Here is a 22,030-nt window from a genome sequence, read left to right on the forward strand (position 1 = left end):
GGGTCCCGGGCATCTGGGTAACACAAAAACACAACTGTTGTCTTCCTCGTGGTTGCTGCCACTGTGTTTCCCAACATCTTATTTTCCCGCGTGCACTTTCCCGCGTTATGCTGTACCATAAATATCTTTGGCCTCGAGGTTAGTTTCTTCTGTAAACAGGATGTTCCGGTTTGACATTATGCAGGTTTTTGTCGATTTTTTTCAGGCTACTACTGTGCACATAGCACCACTGGCTCGACTCAAAGTACCAAATCCTGTTGTTTCACTTTTGTTTCGTGCTATCAAGGAAGATGTTGAGGCAGTAATGTGTTTTGAGCTTTTAGTTTGTAGAGTAAAACTTTAAAGCACAGGTTGGCACACTGTGGTCTGGGAGCCACATTTGACCCACGGCCTGTTTTTCAAATGAACTTTGATTGGATCACAGCATGCCATTAGTTTCTGTGTTGTCTGTGGCTTCTTTTGCACTGCATTGGTACAACTGAGTAGTTATGGAAGAGACTGTAACATGCAAAGTCTAAAATATTTGCCATCTGCCCTTTGCAGAAAGTTAGCCAACCCCGCCATAGAGTAAGCTATACAAGAAGTTATTTGTTCATTCAACAAATATATATTGTGTAGTAGCAGCAAAGAGGTCTCGGCCTCAAGAGCCTTCTAGCAGTGGGCAGTGAATAAATGAGTAAAGGAAGAAATGAATGCATGAAATAATTCCATACAGGGCTGAGTGCTGGGGAAAAATGGGTTCAGGAGATAGTAATGGGGGTGCCAGTAGGTGGTCTGGGGGGAGCCTCTGTGAGGAGACAATGTGGCCATGGAGAGAGTGAGGATGCTGCTGCAGAAACCGGTATGTCCAGGGAAGGCAGGAATCCTGCACTCTGGGTATTGGGCCATGGGTGCAGGAAAACTGGTCAGATCATGAGGACCCAAGAACCAAGCATCAAAATCCCATGCTAGGGGGTCTGGGGTTTGGGGTTAGGAGTTGGATGGAAAAAGAATCAGTGAACCTGAAGACACACCAGTAGAAATTATCTTGTCTCGAAGAGGAGAAAGAATCAAGAAAAATGAAAAGACGTATGAGACAGTACTGAACTGTCTAACATACTAGCAATTTCAACCTCAGAAAGAGAAGAGAGTGATACTGAACCATAAATAAGTTTTGAAAAAAATAATGGCCCAAGGCACCAAATATGATTAAAAAAATAACAACTTACAGACCCAAGAATCTCAGAAACCTGCAGGAGGATCAGTACAAACAAAGCCATATCCAAGCATCAAATAGTAAAAGTGATGAAAACCAAAAATCAAAAAAATACTGAAGACAGTGGGAAGAAAAGGCACTTTTCATACAAGGTACAAGGTTCTTGCAAGGATGAGGAAATCCCTCACTTCTCAGCAAAAACAGTGGAGGCCAGAAGACAGTGGAGCAACTTCTTTAAAATTCTGAAAGAAAATTTGCCAACCCAGAATCCTATACCTGTGAAAAAAATCCTTCAAAACATGTTGAGGTAAAAACCTGTTCAGAAGAGCAACAGCTGGGAGAAATCCTCCCCTGCAGATGCGCACCGCAGGCAACGTGCACGGATGTGCTTTAGGTTAACTAGGACGAGGCCAGTAGACCCTGACCTGCAGGAGGGAGTAGAGGGCATGGGGGAAGGTAAAGGAGCAGGTAAATATCAAAGACACATCCTCGTTCTTCTGTAATCGACTCGTAAGACCACTAACCTTTAAAATGGGTTACTTGGTGACTAGGTCACGTAGGAACATGTGATCACTGTGGCCGCCCCAATTCTCTTGGTTTTTAAGTGTGATTCTGAACTATAGCAGTGAAAGGAGTTGCCTGTGACAGGACTGAACTTGTGGCCTCGCCCGGCTTGTCCCTAGGCCTTAAGGTCACTCCCACTACATGGCCACCGATCGGCTCTGGGTCCATAGACTTGTAAGTTCTGTCCACAGCTCTGAGACCCCACTTGGTCTTCAGCCTGGGAGGGGATTTCATTAACATGGTGTCTGAGTTGTCCAAAGCCTCCATGGCAGGAATCACCTGTATCCACCACCAGCAGGCACAGGAGGACCCACACAGGAGCAGAGGGTGCCCCTGGGAGCTGCCTGGGATGGAGGGAGTAGCTCTGCCCTGAGAGATGGCTCATCCCCCTACCGTGTGACACCACCATAGAAGAAAGCACTGTGGCCAATCCATCAAGAGAACAGACTGGAGTGTGAGGAAGAACGTGCCATGCACACTCCTGCCCACTGCTTGCCAAGTGCAGGAGCATTCTGGAATTTCACGCCAGCTCCTCACTTTCCCCCACACTGCCTCTGCAGGGGTGAGACTGATCAGACCCTCAGCGTGGGAGAGGAACCAGACATGAGTAGCTCAGGCCCCCTCCGTGATGGGTCCTCCTGGGCTCCGTCTGCAGAGGAGGTGGCCTGTGGCCACTAGTGCTTCTCGTGTGAAGTGGGCACTTCTGAGGTGTGGTGTCAGGAAGCTCACTGTGGTCACACGCCTGAGCCATGCTCTGCAGAGGCCGATGTGGCTGATGTTTTCATCCATCTTCTCTGTCCCAGCTGGTTCAGGACTTCAGGATGAGTCACGTATTGAACCCTGAGCCCAGTATAATTTGGCACAGTGGTAACAACCATGGATTCCAGAGTGAAACTAAGCAGTCCAGATCCCTGCGTCTCTGCAGTGGCGCGGACACGCACCCATCATGCAAATGACCTAGGACTTCATGATCTGTAAAATGGGGTATCGGCCACCCTGAATGCTGGCAAAGATGAATGGGATAACCTCGTAAGATGCCAATCACAGCCTGGCACAGCGCTAGATTTCTGTGCATTATTGTTCCCCCAATAATCATCATTATTATTCCACAATATGGAGCCCAGGAGCTTGGCTCTCGTTACTTGGGAAGACCCTGATGATGACTGAGCTTCTCAGTCGAAACGGGCCCCTGGTGCAGTGAGTGTGACTGTGCTTGTGTGAGTTCCAGACGGCATTTACAACAGGGGGACCCTGAACATCCATGAGGCAGGCCCCTGGCCTCACTGACAGCCCTTCACCAGCTACCCCCGGCTCTGTTTCCAGGAAACACACGGTCTGCTGAATGATAGGGCACCCCCAGCTGAAAGAGTTTCCTGAACTGAGTAACCTCAACAAGAAAACCCAGAAAGATCAACCGGAGAGGGCAGAGGAGGAAAAACCACCCATGAGGAAGATGCCAGGGGGCTTGTTGCCAGGATGCCGGTGGCCTGGGTATAAAGGCCACCCAAGGAAGCAGGCTCCAGACCAGCCCTGTCCTCTGCGCCCCCCATCTGTCCACACTCCATCATGTGCCACACCAGCTGCTCTTCAGGCTGCCCGATGGCCTGCCCTGGCTCCCCATGCTGCGTCCCCAGCACCTGCTACCCACCCCAGGGCTGTGGGACCTCCTGCTGCTGCTCAGCCCCCTGTGTGGCTCTGCTGTGCCGGCCCCTGTGTGGGGTGTCCACCTGCTGCCAGCCGGCTTACTGTGTGCCCAGCCCCTGCCAGGTGGCCTGCTGTGTGTCCGTGAGCTGCAAGCCTGTTTTGTGTGTGGCCTCCTTCTGCTTAACCTCCGGGTGCTGCCAGCCCTCCTGCCCCACCCTGGTCTATAGACCGGTCACCTGCAGCACCCCCACCTGCTGCTGAGTGAGTGGCCTCCTAGGACCCTTGTAGGTGTGAGGTCGGAAGCCAGCAGGCTCTCTGAACTCCTGCCAGGCAGTCCCCACATCCTCTCACAGCAGACTTTCGTCACCTGACCAGACCACCTGCCTCCTTTGCAGCACGGTCATTAGATCCCGACCAGTGAGTCCATGTGCCTTTCTACAGTTTCCCCAGGTTCTCAGCCTGGGTTATCCACAGGGCCCTCTGCACTGTCTGACTTTGAGTCTCTTGCAAATATCTCATAAATACCAGATGCTGAGCGCTCACCTGAGTCTGTGTGATGCCTTCTCCTCAGCATCTTTGCCACACTCCTTCTTCAGGAGGTTTCTTCCCCAGGATTCTGGAAAGTTCCTTCCCTGCAGAGAAGGCGCAGGTACCAGATGACTGTTGGGCCTGGTGAGCAACCTCCCAACAGCACCGTCTCGGGCTAGTGGGCCACGCTCCTGAGCTTGGCCTGATGGGAACCCCCAACCCGTCACATCAGGCGTCCTTTTGTCCCACTTTGTTCCTTAAATTTATGAGGTCAGTTCTTACTCTCTTCTGGGTGAGATTGAGGACAAATCACTCATTTTGTAGTTTGATCCATTTTAGGTAAAACAGGCCTTCTGCTTATTAGCTGGTATGTGCAACCCACTGTTGTCAAGAAATTAAAATATTAAACTGAATTTAAATCTATAGCTACTCCTTCATCCAACTGGATGGGAAAGAGGTTTGTGGTGTTGATAAACAAAAAATCAAGCTTTTAAGGAATTAAAGTGAGCTTTACTCAGAAATTTTACCGAGGACTATAGAAGAGCGAGGTTTCTAGCCCAGGGGCAGCTCTGTCAGAGGCTCGGCTCCCAGTTTCAGCTCACACCAGCCCGGGGGCAGCTCTGTCAGAGGCTCGGCTCCCTGTTTCAGCTCACACCAGCCTGGGGGCAGCTCTGTCAGAGGCGCTGTTTCAGCTCACACCAGCCTGGGGGCAGCTCTGTCAGAGGCGCTGTTTCAGCTCACAGTTCATATGCAATTGGTGGGAAGTCAGCACGTGCAGATCACATCAAACTGGCTCAGAAGCTGCATCGAAGCAGAATCCCATCCAGGTTTGGGGGCAGGAGCACATCTGGTTATGGACCGCGGAGGCGTCATCGCTCGCCCTGTAAGACATTATCTTGTGTGCAGGAAAAGGCAAGGACTAGCATCGTTTATCTTTTAAAGAATGTGGTGACTCAGGCAAGAGACATCAGGGGCCATGTGCTCTGTCTTGTTTTGTCTCAAAACCATCTCTGGAGAGCTGAGATGTGAGACACTGGGGCTTTGTGAAGTTTTGCTGGCAAGAAAAGCCAGCACACAGGGCTTCTTACGTTTGCTACTTGGTCTCACGAGTTCCCACTTTTGGTCATAAACCAACTGCCTGGTTGCATTTATAAGACCAGTGTTTATCATCCCATGTGGCTAGGAAAGTTCTTTCCTAGGAAGATCGATAGTCTACAGTTGTAGTTGTAAGGAATGAGCGCTGGGCTGAGCGTTTATTTTTGCATATTTATTGGAAAGCACGCTTCAAATCGCATCTATTTTTAAATTAGCATGATCTGTGTTTTTTTCCTAATGCGATGTTTTCCTGCACCTAACACGACACCTTAATAGGACAATTACAAGGATACTACAATCATTCATAACAGCACATATTTAATTACGTCAAACTGAGTTACAGGTAGGAAAAAAATGTGATAACCATTTCACAAAACCAGAACATACGTTTGTATGTTTTTTCATTAACTGTATTCTTTCATTTTATAAATGTTTGTATCCATACTTATTAGAGTCTTCTCCATGAAAAGAGCTGATCACAAATGTTTTTAGAGAAGAATTCAGAACCATAGCTGTGGATGACAAAAACTTGGAATAGCCATGGTGAAAAGTTGATGGAAGTTTCCAACTGACAAGGAAATGTAGCATTTTAAGATAATAATCAGAATCATACTGACAGTGTCACATCAGGACTATCAGACTTTTAAATTTCACATAATCTTTAGAATACTCACATTAATAACATTTCCATACAAACATAACTTTAGAAAAGATTTAACATAATCGAAATTATGACACTTTAGATTTTTTATGAATTTATATAATTTTGAAACATTTTATCAACAACATTCCCATAAATGTAACTGAAAAAAGATCTAGTATAACTTATTATTTTACAATATTTTCCATACAATTTACCAAATAAGTCCTGGAGAAACCTGTCAAAGATGTAAAAAGTTTTAAAACGTTTGATCAAAACAGAATTACAGGTCATTTTAAAATAATAGATATTTATTTAACCACAGTGTTAATCAAAAGTCCTCAAAAGCAATATAGAAAGTGACATGGAACAATTCAGATACATCAAGAAAAACCAAGTTACAGAATCAAGTGATACTGGAGGAAAAATGCTGCTTTTCTAAACTTTCAGGATAAATATTTCAGTGTCAGGCCACATAGCAGAGTTAGAATTGCAGGAAAAAGTTATAGGAGCTGATACAAAGTTGAAGGAAAGAATTATCATCCCAGGTCTTCTCAAGAGAAGAAAAAGCTGAAGGTAATGACGGATGACCTGAAAATCACATGCGGCAGGGTACAGCAGAAGCTGGATTTCTGAGGCATACATCTAAGAAGTTTTAAAAAGAAACCGATTTCAGAATTAAAAACCAAAACCTCTTGTAATTTTATTAACAGCAAATCAATCCTTTAAGAAAACCTTGTTGCTCTAACATACGGGATCAACATTTTTAGTTTTATGTTAGTATCTGTTTTAATATCAATGCTCAATCTGTAGAAAGACTATTATAAATAATTTCATTTTAACTATAGCCAACCTAATCATATACAAAATTCCTTTCATAAATTCTCTTTTCAAGAGCTTTATCGTGACTTACACAGACCAGTTGGAACATGCCCGGATTTTCTGCTTTGTCCTAGTCTTCCTTATTCTTTTTTTTTTTTTTTTTTTTTTGAGACAGAGTCTCGCTCTGTTGCCCGGGCTGGAGTGCAGTGGCCGGATCTCAGCTCACTGCAAGCTCCGCCTCCCGGGTTCACGCCATTCTCCTGCCTCAGCCTCCCGAGTAGCTGGGACTACAGGCGCCCGCCACCTCGCCCGGCTAGTTTTTTGTATTTTTTAGTAGAGACGGGGTTTCACCGTGTTAGCCAGGATGGTCTCGATCTCCTGACCTCGTGATCCGCCCGTCTCGGCCTCCCAAAGTGCTGGGATTACAGGCTTGAGCCACCGCGCCCGGCCGTCTTCCTTATTCTTAAATAACCAGTCATTTTGCTTAAGGATAAAAATTCACTGTATAAGATTTTCTCATACAAAATTATTCTCTTTTCTTGTTAATCTTCCTTACCAAAAACACGTCTTCATATCCATAACTTTCTTCGCGTTTCTTTCTCCTGCTTGCTGGTCACTTTCTACCTTGTTTCGTGTTTCCTTCCTAAATCCATATTTTGAAACAACTTTTAAATAACCTTTGAATTTGGCAAAGTATTCTTTTTCTCAATAAGGAACACCATTTTTATGCCTTTCTTATAATTGTTTCTTCTTAAAGCACATCTTATTTTGGCAGTTTTATACATATAATTATATATACTAATTAAAATTTTGAGTTCCTAGTAATCTTAAACTTTATTGAAAACCTAGGAAACAAGAAATTTTAAATTTTCTGTCACATAACAGTATTTAACATATAAGAACAACTTTTGCATTTTTAGAAACATGTTTTCTTATAATGTAAATTTTTAAATTGAAAATGACTCAGGCATGTAATGTGTATCTATTATTTAATTTAACATAATTTTTAGATTTCAAATTATACAAAGTTTATAGATGTTTATCTCATTTACATTTGCCTAATTTATTTTAACAATTGTGAAAACTGACATATTAGACAACCTTAGTCATTGTTTCAAGTTATTTCCTTGTTAATCATTTTTATACCCTGCGAATATGGTTTCACCTAAATAAGAAACTTAAATGTATGGGGATTTTGTTGATAACTCAGAAGATACAGTTGTTTTCATTAAGCCAACAAGATTAAATTAGTCTTACTTATAAAACATGACACAAAAATCATTCTGGTTTTGGCTGGGTTTATAGTCTTCTAAACTTTATGTTAAATTCTGACATCTTAAAATATTTATTAGAGACAAATGTAAAACTGTCTAATGAGTAAATCCAGGCAAAAACGTATGCTGACAATTTTGAAGACATTTTAATTTTTACTTTAGTTACTTTAAAACCAGCTTATTTATTAAAGATTTACTTAGGTCATGTGAACTTGGAAAATAGACTTGATAATTTATGAGTGCTCATTTATTGAAAAGTCAATTTGATATCACGTAGACACAATATATAACATAATAATACATGTACATATACATAAACACATTCAAACAAACACACAAATAAAGATCTTATACTTTTCATTTTAGAATTTTAGTCATGAACTAGTAATACGCATTGGTTTATAAAGAATGGTTGGATCCAAATTATATTTCTGACAAAACTGAGACCTATTTACATGGCTAAACTTTGTTTGCCCAATAGATAATCCAATAAAGTCTGTGGGTCAAAATTTTGGATAAAGCGGTTTCCCTGGCAGTTTGATTTTTTAAACTTCTTTTATTCTTTCCTTCAGTTTCAAACGAGTTTAGGGTTAACTTTTCAATATTTATATTTCAGCTAGAACTAGCTGAATTGTATAAGAAAAAGTCTACAGGCAGCCTTGAATTAGTAATACCGTAAGAAGTTAATTTTTTCTCAACACCAGTAGAAAAGTCAACAGATTCAAAGTAGGCAGAAAAAAAAATAGAGCACTCAAAGGAGTCTACTTGGGGGACCATCAGGGAGTGTCGCCCTGTCTTCCCCCCGAGCATCTGCACAGATTCTGGCCTCAAACATGGGTGTGTCAGACCCAAGCCATGGTGGTCCCCTCTTCAGAGAGCTCCGTCCACCTCTGGGGATCTCTGTGGCTTGTCTCTTGGCCTGTAGGAGGTCACAGGCCCCAGGCACTTCCCTCAGAACTCCTTTCCCAGCTTCTAGCCCCATTTCCCTGGACTCTTCACCCTCATTGGGGGCTGGAGCTGGAGGGCACGTTGACATCCAGGGGCTGCTGTGACAGAGCCCCACGCCGGCCACGTGACACGGCAGAAGCTCACGTCTCACAGTTCTGGAGGGATGAAGTCAGAGGCAAAGGCGTTAGTGGGGCCGGTTCCTTCTACGGTGGTGAAGGAGAGTCTGTGCCAGTCTGGGGGATGGCTCTGTTCTGTTTTCTGGGCCTGTTGTTTTCTTTGGCATCCTTGGCTTGCAGGGGCATTGCCCAATCTCTGTCTCCATCATCACATGGCGTTCTCCCTGTGCCCGTTTGTGTGCAATTTTTGCCTTTTTATGAAAACAGAAGTGGTGTTGGCTCAGGGTCTCCCCCAATGACTTCACTTCAACTTGACTACATCTGCAAAGATCCTGTTTCCACGTAAGGTCATGTTTACAGTATGAGGGATTAGCATTAGCATCCAACATATACCTTTTCTTTCTTTTTTCCTTTTTTTTTTTTTTTTTTTTAATTTGGAGAGGGTCTTGCCTGGTCACCCAGGCTGGAGTGCAGTGGTGCGATCATAGCTCACTGCAGCCTTGACCTCCCAGGCTCAAGCCGTCTTCCCACCAAAGTAGCTGGGACTATAGGTGCATGCCACCATGTTCAGCTAAATTTTATTTTATTTTATTTTGTAGAGGTGGGGTCTCACTGTGTTGCCTGGGCTGCTCTCGAACTCCCGGGCTCAAGTGATCCTCCCTCCTCGGCCTCCCGTGGTGCTGGGATGACAGGTACGCGCCGCTGCGTCTGGACCAACATGTCTTTTTTTAAGGGGACAAGGGGACACTATTCAGCCCAGGAAAGGGGTCGGCGCAAAGCCGTGAGAGCAGCACGGGCTCCTCTGTGTATCCGTGGGCTGTGGCATCTTTCATCGTGGTTCCTTGGGAAGGAAGAGTCCACTGAGAATCTGTGTGGCTGGGTCTCTTCAGGACACAGCCCGAGCCCGCTGCACACACAGCAAGGCCCAGCACTGGGCCTGAGGGTGGCCCAGCTCTCATCCAGGCACTGAGGCTGTTGCAGAAGGAGGGAGTCCTGCGTGGGGGATGCCTGGGCTAATTCCAGGAATGGGAAGCCTGGCCCCAAAAAACAAGGGCTGCCCTGATAGAGCCAGCCTGGTCCCTGGGGCGTGAGTGTGGGTCACACAGGAGAAAGGGTGTGGGCGTGTCCTGGGTGTGAGTGGGATTTGCCTGGAGGGGGTGCTGTCCTCAGTAGAAGGGGGCTGTTGGCACACGTGGGTACCAGGGGAGCCTTCTGGGAACCAAGAAATCAGCTAAGAGGAGCACTGGCCAGTGTACCCCTCCCGCTGAGAGGCCCATATCTAGAAAGTTCCGTTACCAGGATGCCCTGTGTTGACAAGCATATGAGGTCCAAGAGGACTCCTTAGAGGTGCCCCTCCACAGACCGCTGCTCGTCCCTCCTCCCAGGCCAGCAGCCTCGCACAGGGGCTGTGCTCTCACCCTTACAACTGGGCGAGGGCGCCTGCAGGCTGGAGGGTCCCTGATCATACCCTGATGGGCATGCACTGGCCACGTCCTCGCCTTACAGACACCCTCCCCCTGTCCCCAGGGGCCGTCCGGCTCTGTCCAGCAGGTGGTGGAGGGGGCTTTGTGGTTTCCTGTGGTTTCACGGGATGCCTTTGAAGGCAGCAACTGCCTCTGACTCAGTGGGTCCTGCATCTCGCTCACAGCTGGGAGGGGCACTCGGAGCTGTTGCTGTGCTGTGAATAACTTCACGCAGGTTCACAAGGGAGGGGGCCCGGCCGCTGCCGTCCTAGTCTCTCCTCTGCGTCTGACACAGCAGCTTGACTGTGTGGGCTCAGACAGCTGCATGCACACACGGCCACCAGCAGACCTGCGTGTCAGCTGCCACACAGAGCACAGGGTCCCAGGTGTCACAAGCTGTGCCCCGCTGGGGCTGTCCCTGGCTTTCCCCTCAGGAGCCATCAGGAGGCTCAGAGGCTCTCGTGCCCTGGAGGCTGTGGCCCTGGGTGCGTCTGCCCGTTGGCTGCACAGCGGCTCGGCCTCAGCAATGTTGGTGCCCCCTGTGCCGACTCCCCTGTACCTTAGACTCCCTTGTACCTTTGGTTAATGGTGAGGTGAAAGCGTCTCCCCATCTTTTTTAACTCTTTGTGCTCTGAAGGGGCTATGAAGGCCTTTGTCCACTTATTTATGGGGATGATCGTATTTTTCTTAATATTTGAATAAGCAAGTAATGGACATGGGTGGAATAAACTCTGGCAAACAGAGATTTGTGAGCCACTGCAGGTTTAAATTCAGCTACTTTCTGGTTAAAGGTTCCCTTAGAGTTTTTGTTCTGTCGCCTCTTCCCTGGGCCCTCCCAGCCTCCTGAGGAGGTGCTGACCTGGCTGGTCTCACTGGTGCCCTCATCACTCTCCAGTGCTAGGGGTCCACTGAGACTACAGCCTTATCTCCCACTGTCCTAAGTGTTCGTCGATAAGGTGTCTTTTTGCTCTGTCTCCTCACCCAGGCCTTAAACCCTGAGTAGGATGAGTGATGTCCAAGTGACCCCAGAGCCCCTCTTGGGGTCCACGGAATTGCTGGTGCTTCAGAGCACACAGGGTGGCCCTCAGGCTCTCGGGGAAGCCCTCTGTGTGGGCACCTTCTCCACGGCCCACACACCAGGAGGCCAGCATGGTGCCTGGGGCTTCAGGTCCCAACTGAATGGGATTTCTTCTTCTGCCCGACTCAGCTTTAGCTTGGACTGGCAGGGGACAGGCGTGGACAGGTGGTCCAAAGCTCACCAGAGGCCGAGACCGCTCAGCTCTGCTCCCCTCCCTGGCTCAGCTTGGAGGATCATCCCCTGTGGGCAGGGCATGGCTTCGGCTGCAGGAAGGGTGTGGAGATGATCACATCTGCTTTCAAATCCTGCTGTCTCTTGGGTGTTTGATCTCAGAATGAGAGACATTGTCCTGTCTGCCTTCAACAGGACAGTGGTCCCACACCCCAAATTTGGAGTAGGCAAAGGGGCTCAGGGGAAGAGCAGAAAGTACACACCAGCCCGTATTTCCTGACTCAAGAATTTATTGATTAGAGCAATTCTTTGTCACATTGGGTGCAAACAACACATTTGGAGAAGGGGGCTCCAGAAGGCCACAGTCCCCCTGCTGAGGGATTTGTGGGTTGTCTCTTCCCAGAGAGGGAGGAGGGAAGTGTGATGTGCTCAAAATCCCCTTCAGGCAGCCACTATGTGGCTGCTGATGGAGCTGGTGGATTCTAAGGACTCCAGGGGCTCCTGAGACTGGAGAATCCTGCTTGACAGCAAAGACACAGTCAGTAGATGAGCGAGGATTGAGCACTCAGCAGCTGGACTTCTCGCCTGAGCAGAGGCCTCAGCAGGCCGGGAGGGAGCACACAGGGCGGCAGAGGAGGGACACGCAGGAGGCTGGGCGGCAGCAGCTGGGCTGGCAGGAGGAGGCAGGCACGCAGCAGGTGGACCTGCACACGGGGCGGCAGAGGAGGGACACAGAGGAGGAGGGTCTGCAGCAGGAGGTGGTACAGCAAGCCGGCTGGCAGCTAGACTGCTGGCAGCATGAAGTGGAAGCCCCAGAGCAGACGGGCACACAGGAGACAGGCTTGCAGCAGACAGGCACACAGCAGGCCCGCTGGCATGGGGAGGAGGTGCAGCAAGCCGGCTGGCAGCTAGTCTGCTGGTAACATGAAGAGGAATCCTCAGAGCAGATGGGCACACAGCACACAGGCTTGCAGCAGACAGGCACACAGCAGGCCTGCTGGCAGGAGGAAGAGGCACAGCAAGCTGGCTGGCAGCTAGATTGCTGGCAGCATGAAGAAGCAACCCCATAGCAGATGGGCACACAGCAGACGGGCTTGCAGCAGACGGGCACACAGCAGGATTGCTGGCAGGGGGGGGAGGTGCAGCAAGCCGGCTGACAGCTAGACTGCTGGCAGCACAAGGGTGTGCAGGAGCTGGTGCAGCCTGATTGGCAGGGGCTGGGCTCACAGGCCGCCTGGCAGCAGGGGCTGGACACACAGCTCACTGGGTTGCAGACCAGGGTCAGGCAGGAGGCCGGGGTGCAGCAGCTGGGGGCACAGCATGGGGGCTCGCAGCAGCTCTCTGGGCAGTCATCCACCTGCCAGGAGTCAGAGTAAGCGCTGGAGCAGACGGACATGGTGGACGCGGCCATGCTGGGGTGGGAGGAGATGAGCTGGGGGAGGTGTGAGTGAGTGAGTGTGTGAGTGAGCGAGTGAGTGAGCTGCTCAGGGCTGTGGGGCTTTTAAATCCCTCCCTGGCGTGTGTTGTCCTGACGGGAGGCTCCAGAAGCTTCTCTTCCTTGTTGGTGTTTAGAGCTGGTGGCTGGAGATGCGTCATTTGTGCTGGTTTATCTCTTTGTTTTCCCTCATTAAACTTGTGTGTATGTTGCAGGGCTCTGTTTCTTCATCGGTTTTTATTTTGGCCCCAGAAATGTGGTGGAAAATATTTCAAGAAAGCTTTTGTTGAGTTGAGGTTTTAGAGATGAACGTTTCTCCAAAGGGAGCAATTCTGGTTCCACCTATCCTGTTTCTGGACTGATTAGATATATTTTATTACTTTTAGCATCTTAAAACATAAACATGGAGAAAAATGTGCACCTCGTATGAAATAAAAATGGCACAGAGGATAAGAGGAAGCTGGCCAAGCATGGTGACTCATGCCTGTAATCCCAGCACTTTGGGAAGCTGAGGTGGATGGATCGTGAGGTAGGAGTTTGAGACCAGCCTGGCCAGCATGGTGAAACCCTGTCTCTACTGAAAATAGAAAAAATTAGTCAAGCATGGTGGAATGTGCCTGTAGTCCCAGCTACTCAGGAGGCTGAGGCAGGAGAATTGCTTGAACCCAGCAGGCGGAGGTTGCAGTGTGCTGAGATCACACCATTGCACTCCAGCCTGGGTGACAGAGCGAGACTCTTTCTCAAAAAAAAAAAAAAAAAAAAAAAGGGAAGCTAAGTGGACCTCCCTTCAATCCCTCACACTTTGTCAGGAGAATGCTCAGCGATTCAGAGATTCAGTATCTGGTGGATCCACACTTTATCTTTGCCTCTTCAGCTCTTCCATGCCATCCTCAGAGTCCTCTCTTTGTTTTATTTGAAGCTGCACTCTGTATTATTTCAATTTTCGTTGTGCCTTGGTGAAAGATCGAGTACTTTTTCATATATGGTGATTTTAGGACATATATTTTAAGATTCCTTGCTTGTCTGAAAATATATCAACTTTATCCTCACGTTTATAATGATAGTTTAGCTGGGTATAAAATTCTGGTTTTAAATTACTTTTCCTCAAAACGGTGAACAAATGTCACCATTTCTTTGTGATGTCCAGTGCTGCTGGTGACAGTCTGATGCTGGTCATTTATTGTTTTTTCGTTTCTCTCTCTCTTTCCTTAACTCTCTGGGAGCATTTGGCTTTCTTTTTATTATTCTAAAATGTCACGTTTTTGTTTCTAGGCTTATGCATTATTTTACTTTCTGTGGTTAGAACTTATTGAGCCTTTCAATATAAAGACTCATCTCAGAAGTGTTTTTCCATTTTTAATAATAATTTCATCTTTCCTGGTCTCTCATTTTATGACTTTTTATTTTCATCTAGTGATGAAGGAAATATATCACCTATTCACTCTGATGATGTTGTTTTGAGTTTTTAAATGTTTTTTCCTTGTTTCATTGGACATCAGATAAAGTCTACCCATTGGTGGCAGTTCATTCAGCTTTCTGAATAAAAGACTATTTTATTCCAGTGTATTAGTGTCCTGCTCCAATTTACTCCCTAACCTGTTTCTGTCTGTTTGTCTTTTCTACAAATATATGAAAGACCCTACTGAGCCTCTCTTTATTGTTAAATAATTTTGATTTCTTTTTTTTTAATAACTCGTTAAATATCCTTTCAGTGATTATTAGTACGGACGTGTGAGAACTGTGTGCTTAATCCACTTTCTGGGACTGAAGGACTTGGCGCTGCTTTCAGGAGATGATAGGAAAGCCAGGAAGTCCAGGGTGACATCGTATTAGTGGGTGCACTACAGACACACACAGTGTACATGTGGTCTTTTTATGTCAGCCACAACATGAGGTACAACTTTGGAGCCCTGCATTCATTGGAGACATGACTTTTTGGATCATGGAACTTTCCACGGGGGGCCAGCAGGGCAGCTTCTGTGGACAGTCAAATGATCAAACCATTTCTTTCTTTTTTTTTTTTTTTTGAGACGGAGTCTTGCTCTGTCACCCCAGCTGGAGTGCAGTGGCCGGATCTCAGCTCACTGCCAGCTCCGCCTCCTGAGTTCAAGCCATTCTCCTGCCTCAGCCTCCTGAGTAGCTGGGACTACAGGCCCCTGCCACCACGCCCGGCTAATTTTTTGCATTTTTAGTAGAGACGGGGTTTTGCCATGTTAGCCAGGATGGTCTCCATCTCCTGACCTCGTGATTACGCCTGGGATTACAGGTGTGAGCCACCACGCCCGGCCCAAACCATTTCTTAAATCAAGCAGATGCTCTGGGGGATCTGAGTGAGCTGAGTGGCAGGGATTAAATGGCCCTGGTTGGAGGAGGGAGGTGCCAGGAGGGTACGTGAGTCTGCAGGGCAGGGTGGCCCACAGCCGGGTCTTCTGCAAGTGACACACATTTGAATTCTTCTTTTCTAAAACATAGTCTTTTGTTTTATTTGACTCCCTTTTGTCGTGGCTGGCTGCCCAGCACAATGCCGGAGATGCGATGACAGCAGCCGGCTGGTCTTATTTCCAAAGTTAACAGAAGTGCCTCCCTCCGCACTAAGCCAATGTTTGCTAGTTTGTAGCACAGCCTTGGTCTCGTGCATGCAGTGTTTTCCTACTTTAGTTTATTGTGAATTTTGCCTCAGGCTTTTAAGGAAGGAATGAGTTTGTTCGCGCGTGTGTGTGTGTGCGCGTGTGTGTGTGTGTATTAATCTACTGAGAGTTCCAGTGGCTTTTCTGCTTCTATTTTATGAGTATAATGATATCATTTGTAACTTGAGCTATCTAAGATAAACATTGCTTGATAATGGCTTATGATCCCTTTTTCCCCAGCTTTATTGAGATATAATTGACAAACAAGAATCATATAAATTCAAGGTGTACAGCATGACGTCTTGATCACACATTGTGTGATGATTACCACGGTCAAGCTAATTAATATGTCCATCACCCCACATAGTTACCTTTATTTTGTGATGAGACATTTAAAATGGACTCTTAGAAGATTTCAGTGTTACTATGTTGCATTCTGTGTTACAGTCAACTGTCCTCATGCTGCACACGAGGTTTCCGGAACTGACTCATCTTGCACAGCCGAAGCTGTATCCTGTCACCAGCATGTCCCCACTCCCTGCACCCCCAGCCCCTCAAACCACCACTCTACTCTCTGAGTGAGGTCTGCAGTATTTGTCTTTCTGTGGCCTGGGTCACTTCAGCTAGCATCGTGTCTGCAGGTTCATCCATGCTGCCACAGATGACAGGATCCCCCTCCTCTCTGTGGCTGAGTCATATTCCCTCATGCATATGCAGCACATTTTCTTATCCACTCATCTGTTGATGGGCACTTAGGTCGCTTCCACATCTTGGCTGTTGGGAAGAGTGCTGCCGTTAGCATGGCAGTGCAGGTATCTGAGATCCGGCTTCGATTTGTCTTGTATAAATACACAGAAGTGGGATTGCTCACCCCATGGTAGTTCCATTTTTAATTTTTTGAGGAACTTCTGTACTTATTCCCATAATGGCTGCACATAGTGGCTTAGTTTGTTAATGTAGGCTCATAGACTCTCTTACATTATTTTTTAAAATGACATTGGTCTACAGTCCTCTCTCTCTCACTGTTGCTCCTGATTTTGGCATCAAGTTGTCACCAGTCGTACTAGAGGAATCCAGAGGACCTCTGGCTTCTTCTGACCTCTGGAATATTTCAAGTGTCACAGAGAAGTCTTTATATTGAAGACTGATGGTATACACCTTTGAAACATCTGAGTCTGCCTTCTGAAGAATGACCTTTTTCAATACCACGTCCATATTTTCCTGGATATCATTGTATTAAATTTTTTGTTTTGTTACTCAGTGTAGGTAATTTATATTTTGTAGAACACAGTACATTTCATTTATATTTCCAAATTTTAGGATAAATATACCCATACTATTTTCTTATACTGAAAAGGAAAATCTCTAAATCCGTGAGCATACTTCTTTTCCATCTTTCATGTCTGCTTATTTTATTAGACTTTATTTTATTTAGATTTTCGTTGATGGACGTCTGTGGATTTTTGTGGACGTTTGGAAAGAGGGGGTCATGTTTCTTCTTGTTGGAGATTGCTTAGTAAAAGTTTCAGAAAGCATCGTGGGTGGTAAACTATCCAGCTCCCTGTTGTTTAAGAACAGCCTTCCCACCGGGTGCGGTGGCTCAAGCCTATAATCCCAGCACTTTGGGAGGCCGAGACGGGCGGATCACGAGGTCAGGAGTTCGAGACCATCCTGGCTAACACGGTGAAACCCCGTCTCTACTAAAAAATACAAAAGCTAGCCGGGCGAGGTGGCTGGTGCCTGTAGTACCAGCTACTCAGGAGGCTGAGGCAGGAGAATGGCGTGAACCCGGGAGGCGGAGCTTGCAGTGAGCTGAGATTCAGCCACTGCACTCCAGCCCGGGCGACAGAGTGAGACTCGGTCTCAAAAAAAAAAAAAAAAAAAGAACAGCCTTCCCGCTGACACCTGCCACAGCAGAGTCTAGGTGCGGAATTTCTTCCCTCCACCTTGGTAGAGGCTGGGCCACCAATGGGTCTCGTATTTGCATAACTTTGATCTTCTTGTGAAGCCTTTCCTTTGTCTAGAACCTGGCACTATTGTCTCCTTCTTATACTTCATTCATTTCACCAGACCCCTCCCCCAACGCTGTCATCAGCTGTGTCCATCCCCTGGGTCCCATCTTCATTTAGTTGAAGGAACTTTTATTCCCATATGGGTTTGATGATTTTCTTCCATTCTTGGATTTTCTCCCCACTGTGATCCTGGTTAGGATCACAGACCCTGGGTCTCCTGGGCTCTTCCCACTCAGATCTCAGGCTCTTCTTGGCTTTATCTCTGTCCTTCTGCATTGGGTTTGGGTCAATCCTTGCCTGACCTTGGGTCACTGTATCAGCAATTCTGCTTTCAGGGTCTATTATGCAGACCATCACTGAGTTTCATGTGTGTTTAGAGTGTCGTGCTTTCAGTCTCCTGGAACTTGGGGTGTTTTCCTTTCTCCTCTTCCTCCTCCTTTTTGGTAGCACCCTGTTCTTGTTTCATGGAGTGACAGCCTCTTTGTTTCCTCGCATCTGCATCATCGTTTGTTCCGACTTTCCTTCTCTGTCATGCTATGATTTCCTCACATGTCTGAGGACCCTTAGTTGTTGTTCACATTTTTAAGTGAGGGTCGAGATTGTTTGGCACTCATTGCTGAAAAGTTTTCTGCACATAGATACACATATTCTGCACCCAGAGCTGATGCTGGGGCTCTGATGAGGGGGGCCTTGTTCATCGCTGATTGGACATGGGGGCTCCAGTTTATCTTGGCATCCAGAGCTTCCTGGGGTGTGGCCTCTTCCTCTCCAGCTTGGGACCTAGGCTGGGAGTCTCCTGGGCCAGCCCCATCCTTCCTGGTTCTCCTGCTGGTTGCCGGGCAAGGAATGGCTTTTCTTCAGAACTTGACCCATCAGTTAAAGACCACTGAGTGCCCACAGTCATCCTCATATATGGTCCCTTTGCTAGGGTCTCCGGGAAAACTCATTTGTCTTCAGAGTCCTTCTTCTGCTTTTCTTTCTGTTGGATTTAAAGTCAATAGAACCTGGTCTTTTTGTCTTGCCTTTCCCAGAAAATCCTGACTGACTTGGTCTGTGGATGGCATGCCTCCGTTTTCTACCACTGCTCTGGCACCATTCATTTTTATTTGGATGAAGGCGAGGTAGAGGCATTGGCCAGTGGCCATCCCAAACGGAGGGCTGAGGCTATTTGTTTTTAACACACTGACTGAGAGAAAATTCACAAGCCATGGAGTTCACCCACTGCAGGTGCACAGTCCATTGGTTTTTAGTAAATTCCCAGGGTTTCTCAGCCATCACCAATATGTAATTTTATAACATTCCCACTCCAAAAACCACACCCATAAGCAATCTCTCCTCATGAGCCCCTCCCCCAGCCTTGGTCACCCACTCATCTTCTTCCTTTCTCTGTGGATTTGCCTGTTCTGAGTCTTTTATACAAATAGAATCCCACTACATGTGGCCTCTCGCTGAGCATCGTGCTTTCAAGGCTCATGCATGTTGTAGCCTGTGTCAGTATTTGATCCGTTTTCATGGCTGAATAATATTCCACATGGGAATGGGCTGCGTTTTGCTTGTGTGGATAGGCTGTGTTTTGCTTGTCCGTTCATCCTCTGATGGACATTTGGGCTCTTACCACTTCCTGGCTACTGTCAGTGGTGCTGTGTACATGGGCACACAAATCTGTGTGGATGTTTGTTTCATTCCTCCAAGGTAGATGCCTAGAGCTAGACTGACAGGGTCACAGGGTCACACAGTGAGTGACATTTTGAGGATCTGTTTTCCAAGGTGCCTTCACTGGGGGTTGAAGCTCTGATGAGGCAGGAGAACATTGAATGGGGACCCAGAGCAGGGGTCAGAGCTGAGACGCCCCGACCAGGAGGTGTCCTCCCTGGGGATGGCCAGANCTGTCGGCTGCTGGGGCTTTTATATGCCCAGAGCCTGTTTTTCCCAGCAGGAGACTCAGCAACGCCCTCCCCTTCCGTGTTGGTGTTTGGAGCCGGAAGGACCCTCATTATTTCTGCTTCCCTTGCCATGACTTGTCCTCACTCTGTTCCTAACACTTGGCTGGTCCTGGGCAGGGCCTGCACCCCTGGCTGAGCCTGTCCCCGGGAACACCAGGAGGGAGGGTGCGGCCTCTCTGGGGCTGACCTGGTCACTTCCACCTGGCAGGTCCCGTGACTGTGCCCGGTGTGGGACCTGGGGGATGTCCAGCCTCTGTCTGCAGGGACCTCACAGGGTGGGCTGGTGTGGCTGCAATCGGGAGAGCTAGGACGAGGTGCCTGTGCTGGGAAAATGTGCTTGAGGACAGTGCTTCCTGGTGGGCTCTGGGATTTTCTGAGATCTTAATGTCTGCCAAGGGTAGGAGGAGAGGGAGGACCTCTCTTCCCCTGAGAAGGAAACATGACATTCCAGCAAGGCCTCTGGACAGTCAAGTCATTAGGAGGCCAAGGCTTGGGGACTGGCCTTTGGGTCTGGACTGCTGTCTCCTGGAACCCTGGTCAGGTGTCCTGAGAGGGGCAGGTGCAGGTCAGGGTCTGAGGGTGGGGAGGCGCCTCCACCTTGGAGAGGCAGGTGTGGAGTGAGGGTTGTGTGGTGAGTGGCGGACACTCGGGGTTGGCAAAGCTGTCCTATGCTCAGGAGGTCACCGGGCAGGGCTGGCCCTAACCCTGGGGCGGAGACCGTTACAGGCAAGCTCCTCTGTCCCAGGGCCCGAGCCCAGTACAGCCTGAGGCTGGTTCTGACCAGGAACTACCAACATCTCCCAATGTCCTTCCAGCCTCTTCTGGATGAGAAAAGAGTTCGATGGGGACACAGTCAGTCGCACTGCCCAGACGCCTGGGAGCTTTACTGAAGACAAGAGGCTTACTCTGTGTTTGCACCTTGGCTGAAGCCACATGCCAAGAAATTGAAATGTGGTGTGAATTTGTGGTATCTGTAGGTGACATGATTGTACACCTAGGATCAGAGTGACTGTCCCGGGCCACGCTCACCAAAGGGCTAGATGAGAGACAAAGTCACTGCACCCAGCAGCCCCTACCTGTACCCCTGCCGTGACAGTGAGAAAATACAATGGGAAAGGAAGCCCATCAGCCTGGCAGACCCAAGTATAAAATGCCCAGTGGGGGGCCAGGCGCGGTGGCTCACGCCTGTAATCCCAGCACTTTCGGAGGCTGAGGCGGGTGGATCACGAGGTCAGGAGATCGAGACCATCCTGGCTAACACGGTGAAACCCCATCTCTACTGAAAATGCAAAAAATCAGCTGGGCGAGGCAGCGGGCCCCTGTAGTCTCAGCTACTTGGGAGGCTGAGGCAGGAGAATGGCGGGAACCCAGGAGGCGGAGCTTGCAGTGAGCCGAGACCATACCACTGCACTCCAGCCTGGGCGACTGAGGAAGACTCTGTCTCAAAAAAAAAAAAAAAAAAAAGCCCAGTGGGCATGTTAGAGGGTCAGATGTGAACGAAAGTGTAAACCTTGACCAGAGCACCTACAACATATGTCTCCTGGAAACCCGGCATGGCTGGGCACTGGAGAGTGGTCCACATGCCTCAGCTTAGCTCAGCATCCACGACGTTTCCATCACAGCCCCGAAGGAATCGTTGGGTATACAAATAAAGATATGAACGGCCAGAAAGTACTTGCAATCTCCATGACAGATGGAAGATGAATGTGAAAAATTTAAAGTCCTTACCACTAAAACAGAATAAGATACAAAAGAATTGAATACAAGATTAAAAATTTTAAATTTCCAATAATCCTTAATGAGATGAACAGCTAGTTGATCTCATTAATAACTAAAGTTTCTCAGATTTAAACACACACCTCCCACCTGTAAGAGCAAACAAGATTTAAAATGCTGATAGTATCCAGTACTGTGGCACTCAGGGGCTTCATCCTTAGAAACCCTTGGCAGGTGTAATTTTATTTAAACTGTGATCAACCATAATATAAAATTTACCATTTTACCCATTTTAAAGTGTGCAATTCAGTGACATTTAGTACAGCTACAATGTTGTGCAACCATCCCCACTGCCTAGTTCCAGAACACTATCTTCGCTTCAGAAGGAACCCCCATAGTATTAAGCAGCCACGCCCAGCCCCTGGCAACCACTGCTATTCTGCTTTATTCCAACCACTACTATCCTGCTTGTCTCTATATGGATTTGTCTGTTTTGCACATTTCGTATAGATAGAGTCATAGAATACGTGATCTCTGTGTCTAGCTTCGTTCACTGAGCATGTTTTCAAGGTACACCCGTGTTGGGGTATGCTTCAGAATGCCAATTTCTTTTTATGGCTGAATCATAGTCCGTCATAATGACACCACATTTCATTTATCCGTTCATCTGCTGATGGACTTTTGGGTTCTTTTCAACTTTTGGCTACTGTGAATAGTGCTTCTATAAACATTCTTTTTTTTTTTTTTTTTTTTTTTTTT

At 47.5% G+C, this 22,030-nt stretch overlaps 3 protein-coding genes across 5 annotated transcripts in view; 2 read left to right on the forward strand and 1 right to left on the reverse strand.

Annotated features, from left to right (window-relative positions):
* TSPEAR (thrombospondin type laminin G domain and EAR repeats) overlaps nucleotides 1–22,030 on the forward strand; it is a 250,187-nt gene that overhangs the window by 55,421 nt on the left and 172,736 nt on the right. The gene's annotated exons all lie outside the window — the stretch shown is intronic.
* KRTAP12-4 (keratin associated protein 12-4) lies at nucleotides 3,287–3,721 on the forward strand. Its single transcript, XM_017888725.1, has one exon. It carries the CDS (start codon nucleotides 3,326–3,328, stop codon nucleotides 3,662–3,664), a length of 339 nt encoding a protein of 112 aa, XP_017744214.1. The 5' UTR covers nucleotides 3,287–3,325; the 3' UTR covers nucleotides 3,665–3,721.
* LOC108539804 (keratin-associated protein 10-3-like) lies at nucleotides 11,817–12,949 on the reverse strand. 3 transcript variants are annotated; one of them, XM_017888716.1, is made up of 2 exons: nucleotides 12,629–12,949; nucleotides 11,817–12,532 (listed from the first exon to the last, which is right to left on the reverse strand). In XM_017888716.1, the coding sequence occupies exons 1-2, from the start codon at nucleotides 12,947–12,949 to the stop codon at nucleotides 12,137–12,139; spliced, it is 717 nt and encodes a 238-aa protein (XP_017744205.1). In that variant the 3' UTR covers nucleotides 11,817–12,136. The 3 variants fall into 3 exon arrangements, with proteins under 3 accessions (XP_017744205.1, XP_017744206.1, XP_017744204.1); XM_017888717.1 differs by having other exon boundaries at nucleotides 11,817–12,409; nucleotides 12,602–12,949; XM_017888715.1 differs by having other exon boundaries at nucleotides 12,137–12,203; nucleotides 12,249–12,949.

This window comes from Rhinopithecus bieti, unplaced genomic scaffold (assembly GCF_001698545.2).
Source record: "Rhinopithecus bieti isolate Rb0 unplaced genomic scaffold, ASM169854v2 scaffold_18153, whole genome shotgun sequence".
In the NCBI taxonomy this organism is placed as follows: Eukaryota; Metazoa; Chordata; class Mammalia; order Primates; family Cercopithecidae; genus Rhinopithecus; species Rhinopithecus bieti.